General features: G+C 46.7%; 1 protein-coding gene and 1 long non-coding RNA gene across 5 annotated transcripts in view; one reads left to right on the top strand and one right to left on the bottom strand.

Annotated features, from left to right (window-relative positions):
• The window catches only part of LOC123191754 (fasciclin-like arabinogalactan protein 7), a 1,432-nt gene extending 1,249 nt beyond the window's left edge, over positions 1–183 (top strand). The window contains exon 3 of the mRNA XM_044604371.1: positions 162–183. Coding sequence (XP_044460306.1) covers positions 162–183 — 22 coding nt within the window. The remainder of the gene's footprint in view (positions 1–161) is intronic.
• Positions 184–1,885: 1,702 nt separating this feature from the next.
• On the bottom strand, positions 1,886–7,552 carry LOC123189501 (uncharacterized). 4 transcript variants are annotated; one of them, XR_006495870.1, is made up of 5 exons: positions 7,026–7,552; positions 4,525–6,968; positions 3,801–3,862; positions 3,104–3,268; positions 1,959–2,287 (listed from the first exon to the last, which is right to left on the bottom strand). It is a non-coding gene; the product is annotated as an uncharacterized lncRNA (long non-coding RNA). The 4 variants fall into 4 exon arrangements; XR_006495871.1 differs by having other exon boundaries at positions 7,097–7,552; XR_006495872.1 differs by having other exon boundaries at positions 1,886–2,287; positions 3,104–3,711; positions 4,525–7,552.
• Between the last annotated feature and the right edge of the window lie 9,205 nt (positions 7,553–16,757).

The following is a 16,757-nucleotide window of genomic DNA, read 5'->3' as shown; positions in this document are numbered from 1 at the left end:
GGCGCCAAGGGTGGCAACGCGACGACCCCTGGAGGCAAGGTGGAAGGGAAAAGTTCCGCGTGCAGGGCAGCGGGTCGGCCCGCGAACTACGTGGCCGCCGTGGCTTTGTGCGCCGCGTCGCTGGGGGCATTGTGAAGTGCGCTACTAGCCCATACATGCAGGTGCAGTGAATTGCTCTACTGATCGAGATTAGGATAGATTAGGGTGACGAATTAAACGATGATTTGTTGACGACGGCTGATTTTCTCTCAGAAACAGTCTTACGCCCCGCCATATTATATAGCAAACACCCAATACAGTCAATATGCTGGGGCGGAAGCAGCACAATCACGCTCAAAACGAAAAGAGAAAAATACAAAAGAATCAAATGCCGACAACGGCGGATCCACAAAAAACAAAGAAGCCCCGCAACCGCTGCGCCCACCGGAGATTTCCCATCAAGCTCCTAGACTCTGAAACGCCGGTACCAAACAACACCTCCAAGAAAGGGCGCGGCGATGACAGACACTGCTGCCAAGGGCTTTCCCCAGCGCGGCGAGGAGGAAGGAAGGGTAGCACCCGACGCTCTGCAGGCAGGCTCGACGGCACCCTCAGACGCCACCGCGTTGGTGTCGGACTGGTCGACTGGTATTTCTCCCAATCCCAACCATCACCCAGGCACTCCGGAGCACTCCACCATACCGAGCACCACGATCTTGTCGCCACTCACGCTGTCTCACCACGGCACCAAGGAAGTGGGGCCTGCACAATGAAGAAGAAGAGTCGGGACTAGGGGCAGCAGCACCGCCTGCATGAGGGAGGGCCCGACCTACACTGTCAGTGATGGTAACCAACCGAATGCAACAACAGGAGCATACCAAGCCCGGCCTAGCCCTGAAATGCCCGTAAAACTCCCGCGGTCGCGCTGCAGAAGGCATGCTGTTGGCGTCGCCGCCCCCCGTCCGAGCTGCCCCTCCTCTGCACCGCGCAGTAAGCAGCGAGGCCTCACTGGAGCTAGCCCACCCGGCCGACAACAAACCTCAAGATCTAGAACCGACGAACTACGATGCCAGAAAATATCACATGTTGATTACGGACTATTATTCTACACTGCCTTGTCAAAACTACACCATCAAAACCATACAAACCTAATATTGAAGAAAATCAGTTTATACACAGAAGAAGATGGAGATATGGGGTCTTTTGCCTTGTGCCCACATCGGACGGCTGAGACAAAGGGATTGGAGGAAAATGGATGAATGAGAATTGTGTATAGACATGGACGGGCTATGCAGATCGTAAATCGCAAGCGCCTAGTCCCAGTAAGCCCATGGATGTACAAGAGGGTGAGAATTGAGCAACGAGCATGGACCCGAAAGTGCCTTTCTGCTCCCGAGCTCATTTGAGCTCGGTGAATAGTAAAATCGAAAAAAAATCAAAAAATTCCAATTTTTTTAGGAGAAACATTGACAAAAGTTTTAAGTGCTTGTAAAAATTCATCATGAAATCACATTCCTGTAAAGCGTGGCAAAAAAAACAAATTCAGTGCTTCAAAATGCTTTTAAAAGTAGCTTTTTCCGAGTACTGATTTTGTTTTTTTTGCCACACCTTCTAAAAATGTGATTTCATGGCGAATTTTTGGAAGCACTTAGAACTTTTGTCAATGTTTCTCCCAAAAAAATTTGGTTTTTAAAAAAAAATTGATTTAGTTTTGATTTTACTGTTCATCCGAGCTCATTTGAGCTCGGGTGCAGAAACTCCGCGTCCGCATGGACCATCATATTTCACTAGATAGGAAGTGCGGCTTGCCGCACCCCACCTGCCCAGCCACATCCAACCTGGTATGCGACGTTTTTTATTTCATACGTTTATAAGATGAAATGCAATAGTGTAACGGTTCAGTATGTTACAGCAAAAGTGCAAGGTTCAGTAGGTCACGACAATTTGTTTACAATATATATTACACAAGCAACAAGAAAGGGAATAACTATGCACAGTCTCTATAGGCAAAGTGTATAAGAACATGTGTTACACAGAATTTTATTGTCTAACATTTTTGCAGTTGCACAGGTCACATGTTACAGATAGATAAGGAGACCACATGATATAACAAAAAAAACTAATGAGCACACAAGCCTTTGTTTTCTCCCTAACAGACTGACTGCTTTACTTGCGATGATAGCATGCAGAACTTTGTGTTTGTTGATGGTGGAACTTGCACAAGTAACTCCACACTTAGTCTGACAAAATGATGGCGGCTGTCCGACAAAATGATGGCGGCTTCCATGTATCCATGGAGCCGCCAGACCTGAGAAGCACAAAGAATGAAAATAGGAGTAAACTGGAGATGTCATGAACATAAATTTGTCAAAAAGTGCAGGATCAATGCACAATATTTATCAAACTGAAACATGCTAATTGGTTTGAAAGTACAACATTCACTTAATTTTATGTGTAAAAAAGGAGTGCTTACATGATTAATGGTGGATGTAAGTGTAAAGGAGGCAATGTAACTACAATCATCTATGATGATGCCTTCACAACAATAAAAAATACTCAGCAAGGCCTGGAGACTCACATAAGGGCCTAATCTCCATTAAAAAACTTGATTTTCAGTAGGAAGCGCCAAAACTCAGATCAATGCATAGTATAGTAATAGTGGTTCAGTGTAAAGCAACAATTTAGGGGCAAGCACAATATAGATATGATTCAATACAAAGTACTTCCTTCGTCCCAAAATAAGTGTCTCCCTGAGATTTTAAATTGGGTTAACAGGTTAAGCATCTTTTAAGTTGAATGATAGTATGATGCCAAATAGAACATGCTTGTTAGAATGCATATTGAATAATACAAACTGAATTTCAACTTGGGACCATCCGATGTTAACACATATAATATTTTTCGACTTGCAATATAAGTGTACCAAACCACAAGTGTTTTTTGATTTGGATATACATGGGACCAAAAAATGTAACTAAAACTGCAACATGATATGACAACTACCACAACCAAAAAGAGAGCACGAGCATGCTCATGTTTAAATTGGAAAGAGAGAAAGAAAAAAAAATTGACTGCGCCTATAACAAAGAGGGAACAGAAGAGAGGAGGGAGAGGGGTGTGGGACCTTCCATGGCGTCAGCTCTAGCCGGGGAGGGCCGGGGCAGACATGCGAATCATGAGAAGGAGGCTCCTCTCTACCGGTGGAGAAGGAGCAGACCTCGAGAACCCTTCCTTAGTTCCTTTTACTGTCGGCGTCGTCCCGGTACAGATCAGACATAATTTAAATTCCCTTGCATAGAAATGCATCAGGTTCAATCTCCTTGAATGAGGAAAAGTAGAGGTGGTACAGTACACAGCAGCCTTGATAGCCCTTGTGTAGAAAAAAAATAAAGTCTCCCATCTTCCAACAAAATATAAATTGCAACCCTACAGTTTTGACATGTGCATCAACATTAATGTTTGACTTAACCAAGTAAGTAGCAGCGCTACCCTTTCGACGCAGGTCCATTTATTTGATTTTTTGGAACAGTTTCGACACACTGCATGAATATTTCACATCACTATGCTAGTTGGAGTTGATGTCAATCAACATAAGTGTTATATATCAAAGTAAGTAAGCTGGCCATTAATAAAGCATGAAGCTAAAGTAGATCAAGTGGGCTATCTTAACGCCTTCTTGATTCCAACAGATCTTGTATCCATTTTGAGGCCATCAAGCAATGAATCAAACTCCTACAGTTATAGCGCAACGTCGATCATAAAAAATGTAGACGCGGGATTTTAGTAAGTGCCAAATCATGATTCTTTATAGCTGCAAGTACCTCCAGCCAGCAAGCATGCGCGCAGCCAAATCATGAATCTTTATCACCTGTACTTGCAAAATCTGTGAAACAAGGATGTTTTCAGTTAGTTGAAGCTAGATATGGCATGCATCTTGGACGACTACCACACATACCATGCATCAAAGTATGAATTAGTATGAAACTGATCATCAACTTGGTCCGATTTCTTGGAAATCCTTTGAACGAGTATATATATATATATATATATATATATATATATACACACACACACACACACACACACTCTAAGAAAAAGCAACAAGTTTTACAATTCCTTTTTCATCATCTGTGTAAAACGCAAGATGCATGCCAAAGAAGCCCAACAGCTAGCTAGTTTATACTAACAAAAATAAATCCTTGAGATGTAGGAATCAGGCTATTGAGTAGTTGGAAAAATCCATGAATGATGGATCCACAAACACTCGCAAGAGATTCTTTTCCTGATGGTCTCTTCAAGAGAGATTAACTTCACATCACCAGTGACATGTAATTTGGTATGTTCAACTACGTAGTAAGTATATAAGTGATATTTTCTGTTGGAAATTTATCACTCACTGCTTCATGTAGAGTAACTTGAGTTTGCTTGAATCAAAAAGTGACTTAATGAATCATAAAGAGGAAACTAAACATCCAAACCAGTTTCGGTCAATCAGGGGATGTACATGTAGATTTGGGGGGTAGGAGGGGCAGGCGGGTAGCTCACCATGTACGTCGCTCGTAATCCCCATCACGTGCAGCCGTGCAGGAGAGGAGGCAGGGGCTGACCGTCCTTGCTCCTCTGGCCGCTCTCCATGGCTACGGTCCACTCCTGGGAGAAAAGAAGCACACGCGGGGCAAGCGCTTGGTGGTGGAGAAGCAGCCCGAGGTGGACCAGCCGCAGATGTGCCGCCGTGGTCGCTAGGACCTCTCTGCTGCACCTCCTGCAGACTTCTGGCAATGCCCTTGAGTCTACCGTGTCTATGCCGGCGACGCCCTCGGTAGACTCGTGTCGAGTGCTTTTTTACCCGACCTAAAAAAAGAACATACCTAGCGGTGGCCTGGTTACACATTTCGTTTGGAATGGTGGGGCAACATCTATCAGCATGAAAAATTAATTATCAGCATTCTATCGTATGAAAGTAGGACCAATCAGAACATAATAAACCACATCTGAAGCTTGAAATTTTATACTTTCAAAGGAAAATTAACTCTTGGTAAAAGAGCAACACTCAATGGAGTAGGACCATTAAGCAAGCAAAACTATAGAGGCAAGCATGATGCAAAACTAAACCCCATGGTTACATAGAATGACATTTTGAATATGAATCAACTATACGTACACACTAAAATTATGCCAATTGATTCCCTCAATGATGATAACAGGATATGCACATATTTTAGAAATTAAGTAATTCCTTAATATTCAGAACATCAAATATTCAGAAACAATATAGGAATCCAATGAAAATGAAGAACTATGACTGTCACCAGAGACTCATTTTTAGGATGGTACGGAACACCGATATATCGACTCAAATTAGCATTACTACTATAAAGGATAGCCATAATTCAGGAAAAAAACTTCAGATATCCAAATATACTTCAAAAAAAGAAACATAACATCCGTTGCGAGTGACCAGAAGAGAAAGACCATGATATTTTAGTCGAGGAAGACCAGTTAATAAAAATGCTTGACATCTTAAGATCAATATCAGTGCAATTTGAGTAGAGCATTAACACCTAATCAAGTAATGGCCATTTATTAGCAACACCCTCTGCACCTAGCAACTACACAGTCATCAAGCTGCACTGGCTATGGCAGGATTGTCATATGGTCCAAGTATGAATACCTGATCACATAATGGGCTTTTATTAACATGGCGTAACCTAAGGAATGCACGAACTCAAGAAATAAATAAAAAAACACAGAAAGCTTATTGATGCATTTCCCTTCTGGTAAAACATATCAAGAGGCAACATGAATGATTGAAAGGACCTGCAGAATTTAAATGGAAGCACACCTTGGAGGATAGTAAAGTAGTGCCAGTAAAAAAATTGTAGCTTTTCACGGACAAGGAATAAAATTCACATCTACTGGATATCAGATGGGAACAAAATGGAGGAAAATAGCATATATTTGATTAGGGGGGGGGAGATTCTTACTGAGCTGAAGCCTAAATAATTGCCAGCCACCACAAATCAATCAAATAAAAAATTCATATTACTGGCTATAAGAATATAATGGAGGAAATCAAATACCAAAATTGGATTGTTGACCTACATGCAAGAAAAAAACTAGAGGCAATCAAATAACAAAACTGAAGTTGATTTTGATAATGTCACTAAATAAGTAACTACTGACTGAAAAGAACAAGAAGCAGAAATTACCGGTAGCAGCACTTTGCACAAGAAACCATCTCAGTCTGCACTTCGCACAAAAAAGAGAACCCCAACTACATCAAACAATTATTCTGCAATGTTAAACCATGCCCAAGCACATGCTCGATGGCTAAATTTCCAAGTAACACATACATGGCAGCGAAATTCAAGAAAAATGAACTATGCTCAATATCATAGGTAAATGTTTCAATGAAAAGAAGATCCCCTGCAGGCATCTAATTATCATGGCATTGCCACTTTGTAAGAGATGGCAATTCAGTCAAGTGGCTTTCAGGCCACTTCCATTCTCAAAATATCAATGCAAGACTAAAATAGATAGCCATGTCAAGTATTCATGTGCTATATTGATATGAATATGTTCATGTACCAAGATAAATACTCAAATAGACAGATGATCTTGCACTGATACTGAAATATTTAAACCACACAAATGCCCAATAACAACCAGCCACATGAATCAGTTCAGCACTTGGCACACTTATGCAAAAGAAATTATAAGTTCTGTCCAAAGCAAGACGGTTATGGCTGTAACCTCAGCAACATCAGTAGTTGAGGTTTTAGGGGCAACTGAGGGCCATACGTAATCTAATATCTGATTAGGGCATAGAAGCAGTAAGCTCATGGAAAAAATCATTACCCAAATGATGGATGCATCATATCTGAGAGAGAAAGATGGTACCTTGCCTGTTAATTACAGAGGGAGAGGGGAGCATCCTCTTGCAGACCAAACAGGCGGCCGGCAACGTCCGAGCCCAACTCGTTCGTCTCCTGCAGTTCCATCGCAATAGTCAGAGAGAGAGAGAGAGAGAGAGAGAGAGAGAGAACCTGGAGCAGCGGCGCAAGTAGAAGGCCACGCCCCTCCCGACGATGGAGGAGGAGGAGCGACGGGAGAGCACCGAATCGAGCGCATGCAGTTGATGCAGGAGGAAGAGGGACGGGGGAGCGCCGCATCGAGCGTCTGCTTCTGCTCCGCTGCGACATCTCCATCTCCGTCTCCGGATGGATCGAGAGCCGGCGCCGCGCTCGAGCAGCACGGTCCAAGGGCCGGCAGTGGGTGGCGCCATCGCCAAGTGCACGCGGATGAAGATGGCGACGCCGCGGGGATGCGGACAGCGGGGCTCGATGTAGGAGGCGGCGCAAGCTGCGGCGGGTCGGGCATGTGATGGAGCTAGGGTTAGGGAAGGGGGCGCTGCAGCGCGCGACCCAAAGCAACACGGCCGCCTCGGCAGCGCTCCCCGGAGGCGAAGGAGTCGACGGGCCGGCGGCCGGCGGAGCGAGGGGGCGGGGAAGAGAGGAAGAGCGCGAGCTATGGAAGGGGAAGGGGCGGGGGCGGTAGCGGCTCCTCCGTGAACAAGAAGAGGGAGGAAGACGATTGGGGAGAAAACCTATGGGCACTGGGCTTTTATTGTTGGGGAACGTACTAATTTCAAAATTTTCTGTCACACCCTAGCTAGTCATGCATTAGAGTGTTGCATCATGTTTACTCTTTCATCAGAAACTTGAAATGGGGATCTGTGAAACCCTCAGAATCATTTTGAAAATGAACCAAATAAAAATTTCTCCAAAAGGGTCCAAGAAAATGCTCATGTTGCTCTCTGAAAATATTGGACAGAGATAAAAATCAAACCAATATTTTTAGTGGCTCATGGACATTTATTTTGGGCATTTGGAATTAATGCATAAATATTTGCATTGGAAATATATTTCTATATATATTAATATATGTCCAAATATTATGCCAATTATAAAGGAGCTCTGGAATAATATATCTAGCCCCTGCAAAAATTGGCATAAGTTAAATAAATGATTTAATATATTATTTAAATCAAAACAAATGTCAGAAATTAGAAAACAGAAAAAAAAATAAAAGGGAGAAGCTTACCTGGGCTCCTCCCTGTGCAGCCCAGCCAGCTGGCCGGCCCAGCCAGCAGGCGGCCCAGCCCGTCTCCCTCCTCTGTCGTCTTCGTCCCGACAGAGGGAGGGGAGTGTGGCCGGCGCACGCGCGCGCCACCGCGCCACGCCACCTCTCTCCCTGCCTGCCTGCCCTCCCCTCCTCGCCTCGATGCCCCTGGACGACGCCACGCCTCCCCCCTGCTCTCTCTCACTCGCCCTCGGCTCTTCCCTCCTCTCCCTCGCTCTCTCTCTCACACAGCCGAACACCACCGTCGCCGACGTTCGCCATAGCAGCCGTCTCCGGCCACCCCTCGCTCCCCCGACTAGCTCAGAAGCTCCGCCACAACCCCCTCTTCCTCCCCACCGCTTCACGGGCCTCCGGAAGCCCTGTATCGCCGCCACGTCGCCGTTCCCCTCTTCGGGCTCCGACCATCATCGCCGCCGAATTCGCCGTCTCCAGCGCGTCTCCGAGCCCGCTTCGACGCCCACTGCAACCGCGGTGAGCCCCCGAGTCGTTTCCCCCTTCTTCCCTGGTCTCTTTCGACCTCTAGGCCTTAGACCCACCTTGGCCGAGAGCTCCACGCCGCCGGTGATGTCGCCGTCGTGGCCACGGTCACCGTAGCGCCCAACCGAGCACACTATCCTGCTCCACGCCTCACTAGGAGCACGCAGCACGCACCAACGCCTCCCCAAACACCCTGCAACGCCGACTCCGACCGCACCCGAACTCCGGCCGCCGCTCACGAGCTCCCCGTCGATGGTACCGGCCACCCCAGGCTCGGCCACCACCACCGTTCGACGCGCGGGAGCAAGAGCTCTCCAACGAGCCCAAGCACAGCCTCGCCCGTGCCCTGTAGCGCGATTCCGCATCGCGCCGCCGTCTCGGGCCTCGCCGGCGTCGTGTCGCCGGTGGGTTTGACCCACTTTGACCACGGCAGGACCCCCCTGAGTCCCTGACAGGTGGGCCCAGCCCTGTAGCTAATTAGGATTAGCGCTAACCACTGTTAGTTAACCCCTGACACTGACCGGTGGGCCCCAGCACCACTAATCCCTAATTAGGATTAATTTAACCCTGTTAAACCCCCCCTGTCACTGACGTGTGGACCCCACACGTCAGGTTTGACCCCAGACAGCCGCAGTTGACCACTGACGTCATGCTGACGTCATGCTGGCGCAATAATTATATTTCTGGATTTAAATTAAATCAGGAAATTCCAGAATATTATTTAAACTTCAAAAATTCATAACTTTTATTCTGTAACTCCAAATTGGACAAATTATATATGAAAAATGATCAGAAAAATCCAATCTATCCATCTGTACTATTTTCATGCATGATCAAACAAGTTAAATTGATGTTTTAAGCAGAACAAGGAAAAGCACTTTAAAAGGCCATGTTTGAGTTTGAAATTTGAATCTTTGATTCAAATTTGCTCAAATCCTTCTGGTTTTAGTTGCATTAGCCCAACACACTCATATTGCCATGTTTCATGCATGCATCATATTGTTGCACATTGTTTGGTGATGTTGTGTATCGATGTCCTTTGCGACAGGTTCTGCCTCCGAGGAGTACCGTGATTACCCTAACGAAGAACCGTATCCGTGCATCGAACCATCAGGCAAGCAACCAACCATTGATCATATCGATACAATCCCATGTTCTCGCTCCTGCTCTCTTTTACTGCATTAAGACAACGCGTTTCAAACTGCTGTGTGCTACGGTAGTTGAACCCATTTCCTCTGCATGACCTGTCATTGCCACAGTAACTAGATGAAACCCACTAGCATGTGTAGGAGTTGATTGAGCCATATGTATGTGTTGTTCCTACCTTGCTATGCCTGCTATGCTTAGAGTCGTGTCAGGTCTGGTTCATCTGGGTGATGGGCTAGAGTGAAATGTTATGTCGGTAATGAGAGTGGTGTGGTGAACACGATTTGGTAAAGGTATCGATGAGAGGCCATGTAGGAGTACATGGTGGGTTGTTTCATTAAAGCCGACCTTAAGCACTGAGATCTGTATGTGTGATTTAAGAATCAGCTACTACCATGCATTGGGCCCGAAACCAATGGACCCTCTCGGCTTCTTATTCACCCTAGTTCTCCGTCCAGGAGTTGCAAGTAGTTTCTGGTGTTTGTAGCCTACTGGAGGCCGTGGACAGCGCTGACCGTAGGGGTGGGCTGTGATGCGGTAGGTACGTGGCCGGGTGTACCGAATACCCGTTAGGTATCTCGGGAACCCTGTTCACATCATTCGGGGCCGTATGGGAAACCTCGGCCGGACTCCCTGCGGATGGAACCTGAATAGGCGATAAACCTGGACTGGAGGCTTAGGTGATTAGGTAGGTCGTGGCCGATACCCACGTTGGGCTTCCGCTTGAAGGTTGACGAGTACATGTCGTGTAAACGACGATAAGTGGTGAGAGCGTGTATGAAGAAGTACACCCCTGCAGGGTTAACATGATCTATTCGAATAGCCGCGTCCGCGGTAAAGGACTACTTGGTTGCCTATACAGTTCATAGACAAGTAAATGGAAACTGTTAAAAGCCTCAAGATAAGTGTGAGTGCCGAGGATGGCTCTTCCGTAGGAAGACGGAGGTGGATCCTCGGTAGTGTATTGAAGTGGTGAGTAGTGGACTCGTGTGCGCAAAACCATTTCAAGTTGGAGTATCGTAGGATAGCCTAGCCAAGAGTCAAAGCTGGCTTGCTGCAATAACTCCACCAACCCTTCTTGATAATATGCATGTATATAGGATCTGATGTAAGTCTTGCTGAGTACCTTTGTACTCATGTTGCTATAATCTACATTTTTACAGAAGACGCTGCAACCCCTTCTGATGGGTTCTATGTAGACGTTGACATCAACGAGTAGGCTAAAGACCCAGGTGGTGACCCTGAGCTTGTGAAGGACCACGTAGTATAGCTAGGCTTTCCAAGCCTCTTTTATTTTACTAGTTGTCTGTACTCAGACAAGTTACTTCCGCTGCTGGTTTGTATGACTGTATGACTTGTATGTTGGGTCGTGAGACCCGTACCTTTGTGTATGATATGTATGGCTCCCTGAGCCTTAAATAAAGTACTGGTGTCGTAGAGTCATGTTGTGATGCTTCGTTGTATTTGCACATATCGAGCATATTGTGTGTATGATTGAAATGCTTGGTATGTGTGGGATCTGACTATCTAGTTGTTTATCTTTAGTAGCCTCTCTTACCGGGAAATGTCTCCTAGTGTTACCGCTGAGCCATGGTAGCTTGCTACTGCTCTGGAACACTTAGGCTGGCCGGCATGTGTCCTTCTTCGTTCCTGTGTCTGTCCCTTCGGGGAAATGTCATGCTTTGAGTACCGGAGTCCTGTTAGCCCGCTACAGCCCGGTTTACCGGAGTCCTGCTAGCCCAGTGCTACAGCCCGGACCCACTTGCTGATGACCGACACGTTCGAAGCTGGGTCATGGATGCCTGTCCCTGTAAGTCTGTGCCGCTTTGGGTTTACGACTAGTCATGTCAGCCCGGGCTCTTTATCATATGGATGCTAGCGACACTATCATATACGTGAGCCAAAAGGCGCAAACGGTCCCGGGCAAAGGTAAGGCGACACCCGTGGGAATACCGTGCGTGAGGCCGCAAAGTGATATGAGGTGTTACCGGCTAGATCGATGTGACATCGAGTCGGGGTCCTGACAGCGTTGGCATCAGAGCCGGACTGCCTGTAGGTTCTCCAAGCCAAACTGGTCGATGTTGAGTCTAGAAATTCTTTAGTTATATGTAGGGGAATTGTTTGTGGGTTGGAACGTAAGGCTCTTTTTACTTCTTTATCTTATGACATTCTGATCTGAGTCAGTCCATTCTTCCACCGGGGGTTAAGGAATTAGGATCTGTTCTCTCTATCAGGATCACGTGTTACTAATCAGTAGTACCTTATAAGTTTGAGGGATACAAGCCTAGTTCAGTTCTACTACCACATTATGTTGTCAGAATGGATTCAGAACTTTGACATGATGATGTTGAGTGTGTACGAAATCCTTTGTCAAATGTCTCAAAATCCTTCTTGAGCATTTACAGCTGTTATGCTGCCGAAATTTTGCTAGAAATTCTAATGCCCTTGCATTATGATTGTGCTTTCAGATGGCCACTCGCGACCTCAATCAAGTGGTTCGCCTGACTCGATGCCTAGATGTACCCGGCCATACTGCCAAGTTGGTCAGGGTAATGACTGAGGCTGGATACCGTTGGTATCCTGAGTACACGGTCGAAGAGCAATTCCGAGACTTTAATCAAAGCCAGTATCTCTGCACTGTCAGGATATTTCCATCTTATCCTGGATCCACCGAGCCTCTTCACTGCTCCTATGGACTCGGGGTTACTATTGAGATGGCTGTGCAGGACGCCGCCTACTCTATGATGACCATTATGCGAGTCAGATCTGGTTTATTTCGGGACTCTGATTTCTGGTATATGCCAGGATCACTTCTGGGAGCACAAGGGTATCTCCAGGCTATTTATGCTGACCCCACTCAGGAGGATTCACGGACTCGCACCACTGCTGAGATGCTCGAGGATAAGGACCGTGAAAATCGGGCCTTGAGGTTAGAGCTCTTCAATACCCGTGCTGACCACTGGGCCACTTTGACTCGGTTCGCACCGGCGGTGCAAGCTGGATTTTCAGATATGCGCGATCTCTATCCTGTGAGATCTGCTCTGCCAGACGTGATGGTTTGGCGTGATGTAGGAGGCATCACCCCACCTCGCGGTCCCCGCAGGCCACCGTCTGTTGGTCCAAGGCCTCATCCTAGCCCCTATGGTCCACAAGCTCCGCGAGATCGTCTGTTTCCGGATGATCATGTTGAGCTCCCAGGCTATGGAGGTGACTTCTACGAGGACTACTACGGATCGGTCTGAGTTAGTGGTAGTATCACTAGTTCGCACTAGCTGTGTCTTCTATTGTCCCGCGTGACTCGTGGGATATGACCTAGTTTGTACTCTTTCCGGAGGTGTAGAAAAATAATGTATAGGAGCTTGGGATGCCTCTGATGAGATGTAATCCTCTTTCACCGTAATAGTACTTTGTTTGGTCTTGTACTAAACCCTGTATGGTGTGTATGACGATGGAATAAAAGAAGCAGTTTCTGTATCTACCATGTCATACGGATGATCATCTTGCATTCCGAGTTATTCCTTACATTCTGTATCCTATGTCGGAATTTCATCATCCTGACTAAATCATTGTCTTGTTTACCTAGGATGGTCAACACGCGCGCTAACCCTGCTTCCCAAGAGCAGGCCGAAGGCAGTGAAGGCAGGAATGAAAATCTGCCTCATCCTCCTTCACTAGCCGAGGTTATGATGGAAGCTGAGAGAAACAAGCGGGAGACCAACCGTTTGTTGGAGCGTATTGAACAGAATACAGCACACCATCAGAGGGCTAACGTGGTGTCACTCAGTGATTTTATCAAATTGCATCCACCCACATTCCACCACTCCGTCGAGCCTCTCGACGCTGATGACTGGCTTCGCAGTATCTCTCACAAGCTGCGTTCCGCGCTAGTAGCTGAGGCTGACAAGGTCACCTTTGCTGCATATCATCTTGAAGGCCCCGCCAGTCTATGGTGGGAGAATTATGGAGCTATGCGCCCAGCGGGCCATGTCACTACTTGGGCTGAGTTCAGTGAGGCTTTCCGTGAACATCACATTCCGGAGGGTCTCATGGACCGTAAACGTGAAGAATTTTGCAGTTTCACCCAAGGCCGACTTTCTGTGGACGTTTACAGCAGGGAGTTCGGAAATCTCGCACGATATGCAACCGAGGAAGTTTCTACTGACGCCAAGAAGCAAGCAAGGTTCCGTAAGGGCCTTAGTCCTGAGCTTCGCCGCGACCTCCGTCTGCATGAGTGCACATCTTTTCAGAAACTTGTCAACAAAGCCATCAGTGCTGAAACTGGTCAGACTGACTATGACGCAACACGCAAGCATGGCCGTGACATGGGTTCCTCATCCGGTGCTGGTCCTCAGAAGCGCCGCGTGTGGGTGCCCAACACCGCCCTGCCACCCAGGTTCACACCGAGGCCATCTTTCCAGGCGCCTCGCCCCGTTCAACAGTCTGCTCCAGCCAAGCCCTATGGGGGTCCAACCAATAATGCTCCTCCACGTACCAGTTCCGTGACTTGTTTCAAATGTGGGGAATCTGGTCACTATATGCGTGAGTGTCCCGAGACCAACCCCAATCAATCTGCTAAAGCTGTTGGCCGTGGCAAGCCGACAGGGAAAGTGTTCCACGCCAAGCCGATCACCGCTTCACGTGGCCATGTCAACTGTATCTCTGCCGAAGAAGCTCAAGAGGATCCCAACGTCGTTCTCGGTACGCTTCTTGTTAATTGCCACCCGGCATCTGTTCTTTTCGATACAGGAGCCTCTCATTCTTTTATATCTGAAAACTATGCTCGCTTGCATAACGTCGCATTCGGTGATATGCCAACCTCTATGGTAATTCAAACTCCGGGATCCAAATGGCAAACCTCTAGAGTAAGCCATGGAAATGAAATCCAAGTCGACAGACTTGTTTTTCTCGCATCTTTGATAGCCCTTAAATCTTCAGATATTAATATCATTTTGGGTATGGACTGGATGTCAGCTCATCAAGCCAAAATTGATTGCTTCTCTAGGACTGTTCAACTCACCCATCCTTCGGGGAAGATAGTCAATGTCTTGACCCGAATAGCCAAGCGACAATTATATTCTCTTAACGCCAGCCCTTTGCCAGACCTTGAGGACGTGCCGGTAGTCTGTGACTTCCCGAATGTCTTTCCAGAGGAATTGCCAGGTGTTCCACCTGACAGGGATGTTGAGTTCGTAATCGACCTCATCCCCGGAACCGTTCCGATTGCTAGAAGACCCTATAAGATGGCACCACTAGAACTAGCCGAGCTTAAGAAACAACTCGATGAATCCTTGAAAAAGGGTTTCATCCGCCCTAGTTCATCTCCGTGGGCTTGCCCCGTCCTATTCGTCAAGAAGAAGGATGGTACGGACCGGATGGTTGTAGATTACCGACCTGTCAATTTGGTCACAATCAAGAACAAATATCCACTTCCCAGGATCAACGATCTGTATGATCAGCTCGCTGGATCCTCAGTCTTCTCCAAGATGGATTTGAGGTTGGGCTACCATCAAATCAAAATCAGAAACGGGGACATTCCTAAAACGGCCTTTGTTACTCGTTATGGCCAATATGAGTACACCGTCATGTCCTTCGGTTTAACCAACGCTCCAGCCACCTTTTCTCGGTTAATGAACTCAATCTTCATGGAGTATTTGGATAAATTCGTCGTAGTTTATCTCGATGATATACTCATCTACTCCAAGAACGAGGAAGAACATGCCGAACATCTAAGGCTAGTGTTGAAGAAACTTCGAGAGCATCGCCTTTATGCCAAATTTTCTAAATGTGAATTCTGGTTGCCAGAAGTGACCTATCTGGGTCATGTAATATCTGGTAAAGGTATTGCTGTTAACCCTGAGCGAGTTCAAGCCGTCCTTAATTGGACTCCACCTGAATCGGTCAAGCAAGTTCGGAGTTTTCTAGGCTTAGCGAGCTATTGTCGTCGCTTTGTCGAGAACTTCTCCAAAGTTGCCAAACCTCTAACCGAACTCCTCAAGAAAGATAAGAAGTTCGAGTGGACTCCACAATGTGAGCACAGCTTTCAGGAACTGAAAAGACGCCTGACTTCTGCTCCCGTACTGGTACCGCCAGACTTCTCCAAGGACTTTGTTATCTACTGCGACGCCTCGCGACAAGGACTAGGTTGCATTCTCATGCAAGATCGACATGTAATTGCCTACGCTTCACGGCAATTGCACCCACATGAGGAGAATTATCCTACTCATGATCTAGAGCTTGCAGCCGTAGTCTATGCACTTAAGACCTGGCGACATTACCTCCTCGGTAATCGTTGCAAAATTTTCACTGATCACCAAAGCCTGAAGTACATTTTCACCCAACCGGATTTGAATCTCAGGCAAAGACGTTGGGTTGAATTGATCACAGACTTCGATTTAGGAATAACCTACACCCCAGGGAAAGCCAACGTCATGGCTGATGCACTAAGTCGTAAATCTTATTGTAACAACCTGATGTTACAACAAAGTCAACCGCTTCTCCATGAGGAATTTCGGAAGCTTAACCTTCACATTGTACCTCAAGGTTTTCTTTCCACCTTGGTGGCAAAACCTACCCTTACGGATCAGATTATCAAGGCACAGAAGGTAGATCCGGGAATCTCCCGCATCAAGAGAAACATTCAGAAAGGAATTGCGAATTGCTTCTCCATTAATGATCAAGGGGTCGTATACTTCGGGAATCGACTAGTGGTTCCCAAAGTGCGAAACCTGAGGCGTTTGATCCTTAAGGAAGCTCATGAATCTCCTCTCACCATTCATCCCGGTAGTACTAAGATGTATCAGGACCTACGCCAGAGGTTCTGGTGGACTAGGATGAAGAGAGAAATTGCTCAGTATATTGCAAATTGCGACGTCTGTCGTCGTGTAAAAGCAGAGCACCAACGGCCTGCTGGCACCCTTCAACCCTTAGCTATTCCTGAATGGAAATGGGATAAAATTGGTATGGATTTCATTACCGGTTTTCCCAGGACCAAGAGAGGGAATAATGCTATTTTC

The sequence above is a fragment of the Triticum aestivum genome, chromosome 2A (assembly GCF_018294505.1).
Source record: "Triticum aestivum cultivar Chinese Spring chromosome 2A, IWGSC CS RefSeq v2.1, whole genome shotgun sequence".
Classification (NCBI taxonomy): domain Eukaryota; kingdom Viridiplantae; phylum Streptophyta; class Magnoliopsida; order Poales; family Poaceae; genus Triticum; species Triticum aestivum.
The sequence above is the reverse complement of the archived record's forward strand: the minus strand, read 5'-3'. Positions and strand labels throughout refer to the sequence as shown.